The following is a 9,995-nucleotide window of genomic DNA, read 5'->3' as shown; positions in this document are numbered from 1 at the left end:
TCTCTCTCTCTCTCTCTCTCTCTCTCTCTCTCTCTCTCTCTCGTGTGTGTGTGTGTGTGTGTGTGTGTGTGTGTGTGTGTGTGTAGACTCTCTCTCCCTTCCCCCTCCTTCTCCCCCTTTCCCTTTCTCTCTCCCTCTCCCCCTTCCCCCCCTCTCTCTCTCATGTGTGTGTGTGTGTGTGTGTGTGTGTGTGTGTGTGTGTGTGTCTGTCTGTCTGCCTGTCTGTCTGTCCTTTCCTCCCTCGATCCACCAGTATTTGAACAGGCTTCTCTTATCATTTAAAGAGAAAACAAATCCTTCCATCTTACAGTGTATTTCTTTTCTTCAAAGTCTGATTATTTCTTAAGAGTACTGGCCATATCATCCGTACACATTCTCTCTCTCTCTCTCTCTCTCTCTCTCTCTCTCTCTCTCTCTCTCTCTCTCTCCCTCCCTCCCTCCCTCCCTCCCTCCCTCCGTCCATTCTTTTCTTCCTCCCCTCTCACTCATCTCAAAATCTGATCCGTCAAGTTCCCACCTGCACCCCTGAGACTTCTATTCCAATTGGGATCTTCCTGAGAAATGCAGCCAGCCATTTGGGGTTCCTCTGGCTTGACCTCTGGCTCCCCTGATATTACTTATGACCCCCTTCTCTTTCTGGGACCCATGCTTTCCTGCTCCCTTTCCAAAGCTGTTTGGAGGAGGGTCCCGGTTTGTGTGTTCTGGAGGAGGGTGCTCAGGGAAACTGCAGACTCCCTGTGAAGATGGCTGGGGGGAGGGGGTGGGGGAGGATTACCAGGTTGTGCATTCTGGAGGTCACTGGAGGTTGGGACTTCCTGCATCAGCAGTTGGCATTGAGTGGGTCACAGAGACAGATATACAGCCACATCTGTGAGAGAGGAGACTGAGCCCAAAGGCAGAGCCTGCCTGGGAAAAGCCACAACGAGGGCTTGGGGGGAGGGGGCTGGCACAAGAAGGGAACCAAGGAAGTGGAGGAAGGAAGCCAAGGTCTAAAATAGTTTCCAGGAATCAGAGAGATGGTTCAGCAGTTAACAGCACTTACTGCTCTTCCGGGGGACCGGAGTTCGGTTCCTAGAACCTACAATGAGTGACTCGTAACTGTCTTTAACTCCAGCTTCAAGACGGGTATCAGATGGCTTCTTCTGACTCTGTGTGGACACTAGCATGCATGTGGCACACACACATAAAATAGGAAGGATGGAAGGATGGAAGGAAGGAAGGAAGAAGGAAGGAAGGAAGGGAGAAAGGAAGAAGGAAGGAAGGAAGGGAGAAAGGAAGAAGGAAGGAAGGAAGGAAAGGAAGGAAGGAAGGAAGGAAGGGAGGGAGGGAGGGAGGGAGGGAGGGAGGGAGGGAGGGAGGGCGAGCCTTCAGACTTGCCATCCTAGCTTCAGCCAAGGGAACAAAGTTAGCAGAAATGTCATTAACTGGGGTGGCCTTGAAGAAAGTGGTTTTGGTGGTTTCTGATGGCTGACCAAATTACAAGGGCCTAGACAGTTGGCAGCCATATTTGAGGCTAGAATTTTAAGAGGTGTAGCTGACTATGAGCAAGGCTGGTAGCTAAAGTCTCCTCTCATGCGAAGGCAGGGCAGAACTGCCTGTTACCCCTGACAAGGCTTTTCGCTTAGTAGAGTGGGTTCCCCTACTGTTCTGAAAAACTCAGGCACCCTTCTTGCCCCAGCCAGCCCTCTTTGTGGCTTTTCCCAGGCAGGCTCTGCCTGTGGGCTCAGCCTCCTTTCTCACAGGTATGGCTGTGTGGCCAGTCAGGACTTCCTGCATTGGCTGTTGGCCTTGATTGGTCACACAGACAGATACACAACCTGGTAATTCTCCCCCTGAGTCACCCTCAAGGGGAGTCTGCAGTTCCCCTGAGCACCCTCCTCCAGAGCACACAAACCTGAATCCACCACCAAACAGCTCGGGAGAGGGAGAGCAAGAAAACATGGGTCCCAGAAAGAGAAGGGGGGAGGCAGGGTCATAAGTAATACCAGAGGAAAAAGCCAAATAACTGGCACGAGGCAGAGAGTTTTTCCTGGTTCCTTTCCAATCCTGAACATCTATTAACCCTTGGCCCACTTTTCCACCTTGACAAACAGCAACTCTTAGGGCTGTTCTCAAAATGAGCATTCAGAAATTGTAGCCGGTTGGTGGCATTGCTCCAAACACTCACACACACACACACACACACACACACACACACACACACACACTCACAGGGGGTGGGAGGGGAGGAGGAGGGAAACGAGGCAACATAACAGGACAAAATGACCCATCTCCTTGCTTCAGCACCAGTCCCTCTAAGTGAGAAATCTTGATTCATGTTGGTGAATACGGTGGTAGCGATATCTGCTACAACAGACGGCTATGGCTTAGGGAGACACGGGAGGGGGGCTTGGGGGGATTGGTATCTAAATGGCACCAGGCTCCAGACTGATTTAAGCATTTGGAAAATGATTGTTGCTGCAGGGTTCGATCTAATACAGAGGTGCAAGGCCTGGGGAGCATGCCCGGCCTCCACCATCATGTCATTAGCACACATGAGTCACTCCCGGCATCAAGTGACAAAAGGCTGCTATTAATTAGAAGGTGTCACAAAGGAGTCAACGGTTTAGCTTGACAGCTGCCTCCCTATGGCTTATCCCTATTAGTTTAGACACATCCCTACATGTAGGGGACACACACACACACCAGAAGCCAAATCATGTGCACATGGCACCCTGAGAATGGTACACAGGGGTGGGGTGGGCAGCCAAAGATTCCTTTGTGGGCATGAGAAGCACAGCTTTAGAGAGAGTGAGAAGTCCACAGGTTCAAGTCTGCCAGGCAACACTAGCGGAAGACAAAAGCCCTCTGGGTCTGCAGAGTCTGCTGGAAGGTAAGTGCACACACCAAAGGAGGAGCCGTGTGGCTGAAACAAACAGCACAGGGTCACCGAGGCCGAGTGCATGACCATTTTCATCTTCCAGTCTAATTGTCTGCATGGCTGAGCTCATCAAATGTTACAGAAATCATCTTGAAGGGGGCCTGAAAATACCAGGTGAGGCTCTGTGGTGTCTGACGCAGCCCCTCCAAGTGTGCTGACCCCAATCAACAACAACAAGGCAAGTGCAAGCAGTGCTGGCTAGGATGCTGGTGTGTGTGTGTGTGTGTGTGTGTGTGTGTGTGTGTGTATGAGAAGTATGCATATATGTCTGTGTATGTTGGGGTGGATATATTTGCATGTGTGCACGTGTGCATGTGTGTGCATGTGTATGCATGTGTGTACATGTGTGTGTATGTATGTATATGTGTGTATATGTGTAGGTGTGTATGTCTGTATATGTGTGTATGCATATGCATGTGTGTGTATATGTCTGTGTGCACATGTGTGTATATGTGTATATGTGTCTGTGTGCACATATGTGTATGTATGTGTGTGCATATGCATGTGTGTATGTGTGTGTGTGTGTGTGTGTGTGTGTGTGTGTGTGTGTAATAAAGGATGTCACCTGTCCTTGTGGCATCATGGATCTCAAAGTCACCTAAGCCACAGAAGAAGGGGCCTAATGGGAAATACCCCAGACAATGTAAGATACCATAGACATTATATGGTGGTAAAAATATTCACATGTGGATAAATTTATTTTTTATTCATTACATTTACTTATTTATTGTGGGGGTGGGGTGCTTGCACGTCACAGCACACATGTGGAGGACAAAGGGTAACTAACTGGAATTTATTCTCTTCCTACACTTTGGGTTCTGGGATTTGAACTCAGGTCACCAGCCTTAGCCACAAGTGCCTTTACTCTGAGCTGCCATCTTGCCAGGCTCTAGGCTCCTCCTACTTGTGATGACACTTTGGCCTCATTGCAGACAGCGCTGTGTTTTACTTAAACCTGGGACTGTTATTTTTAAAACCACTTACTTAAATGTTTTGAGAGAAAAGAATAAGCTGGTGTTTATCATAGTGGCTACGGAAGAAGACCCACAATCAGGAGATGAGTTGATACCAAAGGAACTATTGTTAATATCAAAGCATCCTTATCAGCCTGGACACTGCCTGCAGATTCACATCAGACAGGCGTAGGGGTAGGGCAAGGAGCTCCCTGTTTTTCAGATGTGGCCAAGTGATGTGGAACAGGAAAGTAATTTGTCCCTTGTGTCAAGAGGAGGAAAAGGAAGCCAGGACTCGATTGCTGTGTACAAAGAGGTGACCCCCAGGCTTCTAAGCAACAAAGCAGAAATCAATCACAGATAAGGGTGTGGGTGTGGGTGGCTGTGCGTGTCTGGAAAGGGTAGTGTTGGCTTGAATTCAGTGTGGACTTTCTAAGGTGCAGCCCTGAGAGAAAATACAAAAGTCGCATGGACGTAGAAGGAAAAAGAACGAAGGGGCTTTGTCTTACTGGTGGGCAATACTAAAATGCACATCTAAAAACTCAAACATCCTTAAGAAGAATTTAGCGACTGTAGAGATTTCTCGGTGCTCAACCACACTTGCTGCTCCTGTGGAAGGCCCAGGTGTGGTGAACAGCGCCTACCCTGGGTGGCTCCTAACTGCCTGTAATGCCAGCCCTAGATGACCCAGCGCTCTTCTGGCGTCTGCACACCCGTGGTGCACACCCATACACTCATGCCCACGCACACGCATATAAAATAAGTCTTTAAAATATTTATTTTTATATTTTAATTCTGAGTACATCTGTGTCTGTGTGCATGCGTGCAGTGCCTGTGGATGTCAGAATGGGGCATCCGATCCCCTGGATCTACTACCACATGTAAGTTCTTGTGAAGGTAGGAATTCACATGGTTGGTGCTATAAATCCAGAAGGTGTTAAGGCAATTGGAAATGTGTGCAGCAGGGCTGGCAAGATGGCTCAGTGGGTCCAGCACTTGCTGGGCAGGCCTGATAACCTGAGTTCAATCCTCACAACTGACATAAAGATAGAAGGAAAGAAACAACTCCACAAAGCCTGTCCTCTGACTCCCAGCCCCATGTGCTCCCTCTGTCTCTCTCTGTCTCTGTCTCTCTCTCTCTCTCTCTTGCATCCACACACACATGTAATTATTGATTTTTAAAAGAATATGCATCTAACACATGAAAGTCTATGTACAGAGGGCACGTGAATACACACTTTAAAGGCATGGTAGTTATTTAAGTTCCATTTATAAGAAGTAGCTGACCAGATAGAACATATAGCTTAGGAAATTGTCACCAGGGAAGGAGCCATGCAGGGAAACAGTGCATCTCAGACCCCAGGAGGTCCTGCTGTGCCTTCTTCCATGGGGACACCCTACATCCATGGGGACACCCTGCATCCATGGGGACACCCTGCATCCACTGTGATACCCTGCATCCATGGAGACACCCTGCATCCACAGAGCCCATCCTTGGCTCCTATAGCCTGTTGCGCCTTTCATCCAGCTGCCTTCACTCAACATTATCTTTATGAGATTTACCCGTATTGCTGAGAGTAACAACGGTTCCTCTAAAACCAATAAGAGTGAACTTCAAAACTTTCTGGCTGATGAAGGTATGGGGTGCTGAGTGTAAAGACACCCCAATCCCTCCCTCTAGCTGAGAACAATTTGCAGTTACATTGCCTGCACTGTGGTAAGACAGACCTTACAAGCTCCATGGCACCAAACCAGCAACTTTCTTGTAGGATTTTTCTACAACAGAAGGATGGCCGATACAAAACAGCCAAGCACCTTCTGGGAGACGGGAACCCCCCCCTGCCCCCTCCCACAAGCTCACTCAGCTTTTCAAGTCTGATTTTCTAACCCCAATAGGCAGTTTGGGGCACACCCTTCTGGAATCTCACAATGAGGGCTTTATTTTCTTCATTACCTCTTATTTGTTGTTTGTGGGCACGTGTGATGGTGCATCATGTGTGAGTGTTTGTAAGGGAGGGCAGAGGCCAGCGTCAGGAATCTTCCTTTAGCTCCACATTATTGGTAAGCCTTTTAAGGGTTTGTTTACTTATATTTTATGTACTTGAATGCTCATATACATGTATGTGTGTGTATATTCATGTACATATACATATACATATACATATATATATATATATATATATATATACACACACACACACACACACACACACATACACACACACACAAATCAGATGTGTGCCTGGAGCTTACAGATGTCAGATGCCCTGGAACTAGAGTTCCAAATGGTTGTGAAGCAATGTGTAGGTGCCAGGAACCAGACCTGGGTCCTTTGCAAGAGCTGCCATTGATCATAACTGTGGAGCCCTCTCTCTACCTTCTCTCCTAGATAAAGTCTGTCTCTGTACCTGGGGCTTGCTGATTTGACTAGCCTGGCTAGCCAGCAAGCCCTGCCCCAAGATCCTCCCATCTCAGAAACCTCCCTCCAGAACTGTCAGGCCCAGATTTGCTGACGTAGGTGCTGAGAATCTAACTCTGGCCCTCAAGCACATTCCCGAATGACCCGAATGACCCGTATCCTTAATCCTGTCTTGGCTTCCCCATCAACAGGTAAAACTAACCCTTTCACCACCGGTCTACGGTTTGGTCATGTGGGCGAACAAGAAAAGGGAGGGTTTGGCCATTGCACTGTTGGGGGAATGTGACAAGAAGGATTTCAAAGGACTGTGTATATTCCTGGAACTCTGAGAGGCTCTTCCCAGCACCCACCAGCTATAAGACCACATGCCTTTATGGAGTATACATTCAGCATGCAATGCTGCCACTCAGTTGCAGGTAAACTTCCAAGTTAGCCTTCTCCTGTGAGCACCGCCTACCTTGGGGGTTAAAGAACCCGGTCATCCAGAACACGTTAGGCCTCCCCTCAAATATCCATGTTGAGAACTGGGCGTTCCTTTCCAGAAGTTCGGTGAACCAGAAGCCCAGGGTGGAGGAGTCCCAGGACACCCTCTTCCAAAGCTGAGGTATACGAGCATCATACATGTTATCCAACGCATCTCTCAAGTTCTGAAGACGACAAGGGTGAAACACGTGACCCAGGATGCTAGAGAGGTGGCTCAGTGACTAAGATCACACGTTGCTCTTTGCAGAGGACCTGAAGTTGGCTCCCAACACCCATGCCAGGCAGCTCAATACTGCCTGTAAATCCAGCTTTGGGGATCATATGCCCTCTTCTTCATAGCCACAGGTACCTGCACGTGTGTGCACATACTACACACAAACACTCAGACACATATACGATTCAAATGGAAAATAAGATCTTTTTAAAATAGTGGTTTTATGGGCTAGAGAGGTTCCTGGGCTGTTAAAAGCACTGGCTGCTCTTGCAGAGGACCTGGGCTCAGTTCCTGGTATCCACACAGTGGCTCACAACTCTCTGTAACTCCAGTTCTAAGGTCTTCTGGCCTCAGTGGGTTCTATACATATATAGTACATATACTTACATGCAGGCAAAAACCACACACACTTTATATATATATATAATATATATGGATATATATTATATAATAATGTTTGTATGCATATATATGTATATATGCATGTCTATGTGCATATATATGTATATATACATGCACATAAGTGCATATATATGCATGTATATATATATATACATGCATATATATTAAAGATAATGGTTTTAAAAATACATGAATAGGAAATATTCCTGGGGAGCTGGGAAGATAGCTCAGTTGGTAAACCTTGTGAGCATGAGGCCCTGAGATTCTCAGAACACACATAAAACTATCTGGGTGTGCTGAGACACAATTACAATCCCAGTATGAGGGAGGGAGAGGCAGGAGGATCTCCAGAGGTCACTGGCCAGTTACCCCAGCCTAACATGGACAGCCAGGACCCAGGGAGAGGCCCTGCCTCACAAATGAAGGTGTCTGAGACATGAAGTTGCCCTCTGCCCTCAACACGCAGGAGCTCACACATATGTGGGCTCACCCACCTCACTCATGATGATCGTTCCTTCGATAGCCAGTTTGAGGTCACTCAGGCTGCTGCGGAGGATTGAGATGACTTTCTGCATCCTGTCAATTTCTTGTCTAAGAAATATGTTCATTGAGTTCAGGTGCCCCATCTTCATCAAGCGAGCTTTCACCTGAAACAAAGTAGCGCTTTTTAAAATGTTACCATCATTTAAAAACACACACACACACAAATCGTTCTTCACTTCTCTTCCAAATGACCTCTCCCGTTCACAAATCTTTCTCTTCCTCTGGATGTGTCTCCCGGCTGGACCCAACGAACTAGAACCCATCTCTTGCAGAACCACACTGATAGTTAAATCCCCCATTTTCTGAGCTTCAAAAACTTCTGTTCAACTTAAATGACTTTTATTTCCTACTGATTACACTTAGTTGATAATTGGAAACGTTCTTTAAAAGGCTGCAAGAAAATTGTACCTATTTCCTCTTTTCAAATGATTTAATGTTAAGTGTCAGCTAAATATTCTTTTGAAATCTAACCTTCGCAAGAGTGCAGCGGGACTTTTTCTCCCCCTATTACCTTTACAAAGTTGTTATTAGAAATGTCACAAAAAGTTAAGACAACCCGGATCTTTACAGAACAGTCACCGCCAGTGGATACAATTAACTATGGATCATGGTTGCCTCGGCTGCAGACACTAAAAATGGCTTTCCCTAATCTAATCGGTGAAAATATTTGGCTTCGTGGGAGAGCCATTAAGTGACCTGTCACTTGTTCCTGTTGGCATTGGCATATCATGTATTGACCTTGTTAAGGAGATCAATACCAAAGCCTCTCGTTGTGGAAACAGTAAATTACAATGACTGATTAATTAATTAATTAATTAATTAATAAGCCAATATACATTTCAGTTTAGTGATAAATGCCAGGAAGAGACTGGCTGTGGGCACCAGCAGGAACTCATGGGAGGACTTAAACAGCCCAAGAGGTGCTGGGATGGAAGGGTTACAGAGACAGAAAATAGAAGGTTTGACTCAAGAATGAAACCAAAGAGCCACCAGGAGGCCAGCAGCTGAGGGACTTCTTGCCAGAGATGCCCTCGGCCCTTCCTGAGACCTGGGGTGGTAGCAGGCAGCGGCCATCTCTGCTGTATGGCAGCCGAGTCATTCTCAGTGAGTTAAAGATGAAGGCAGGAAACAGTTACATAAAAGCCAGGGGCCTGAGCTGGGGCCACCTGAGTAGGGCAGAGCCAAGAACACCAACGTCACAGTCTAGCGGGCCAGTGGAGGGACACAACCTGGTCCCCATACTAACTTGAGGTTTTCTCCTAACTCCATCATTTACAATTAAAAAAAATGTATGTGTGTGTTCTGTGTGTGTGTACCTGTCTGTGTGTGTGTGTGCCTGTGTGCGTCTGTGTGTTTCTGTGTCATGTGCATATATGCCTTCAGCAGTCAGTAGATTCCCTGGAACTAAGGTTACAAGTGGTGTTGAGTTGCCCTACAAGGGTCCTGGGGATGGAAGTCAGATCTCCTGTAAGAGCAGTAAGTGTTCCTAACTGATCTCCCAGGCTCTAAAACCTTCGTTTTTATTTTCTTTGCTTGTTATCTACTTATTTATCTATAGGATCTCAGGCTGGCATAAAACTCAGCATAGCGCTGAGGATGACTTTGAACGTCCAATGGTCCAGCCTCTGCCTCCTAAGTGCTAGGATGACAGGTGTGCGCCACCACAGCTAGTTTAGGCAAGGCTGGGAACTGAAGCCAGGGCCTTATGCATGCCGGGCAGGCACTGTAACAGCTCAGCCACGCCTTCTTTGTCTTTTTAGTCTCAGGGTGTTCTGTCTCCATCCCGAAGTGGACATCACACACAGCATCCTTTGTCCATTGACTACAGTGTGGCAATTCATTCTTTGGGGAAAGAGAAATAATGAAGACCAACCACTTCAATCCCACAAATGAGACTTGAAGCCCACATATGTGCCACAAGATAAAAGGAACATTCCAGAAGTCTATCCTGTCATGTGGTAACTACCTCCAACTAATTACCTTGTCCTGAGCTTTGGGTCTTAAATTTTCTCTCTCTCTCTCTCTCTCTCTCTCTCTCTCTCTCTCTCTCTCTCTCTCTCT

General features: G+C 47.0%; 1 protein-coding gene across 1 annotated transcript in view; it reads right to left on the bottom strand.

Annotated features, from left to right (window-relative positions):
- Dnah8 (dynein axonemal heavy chain 8) overlaps window positions 1-9,995 on the bottom strand; it is a 248,314-nt gene that overhangs the window by 12,307 nt on the left and 226,012 nt on the right. The window contains exons 90-91 of the mRNA XM_021186523.1: window positions 7,886-8,038; window positions 6,750-6,939 (exon numbers count right to left, since the gene is read on the bottom strand). Of these exons, the coding sequence (XP_021042182.1) occupies window positions 6,750-6,939; window positions 7,886-8,038 (343 nt within the window). The remainder of the gene's footprint in view (window positions 1-6,749; window positions 6,940-7,885; window positions 8,039-9,995) is intronic.

Source organism: Mus caroli, chromosome 17, assembly GCF_900094665.2.
Source record: "Mus caroli chromosome 17, CAROLI_EIJ_v1.1, whole genome shotgun sequence".
In the NCBI taxonomy this organism is placed as follows: domain Eukaryota; kingdom Metazoa; phylum Chordata; class Mammalia; order Rodentia; family Muridae; genus Mus; species Mus caroli.
The sequence above is the reverse complement of the archived record's forward strand: the minus strand, read 5'-3'. Positions and strand labels throughout refer to the sequence as shown.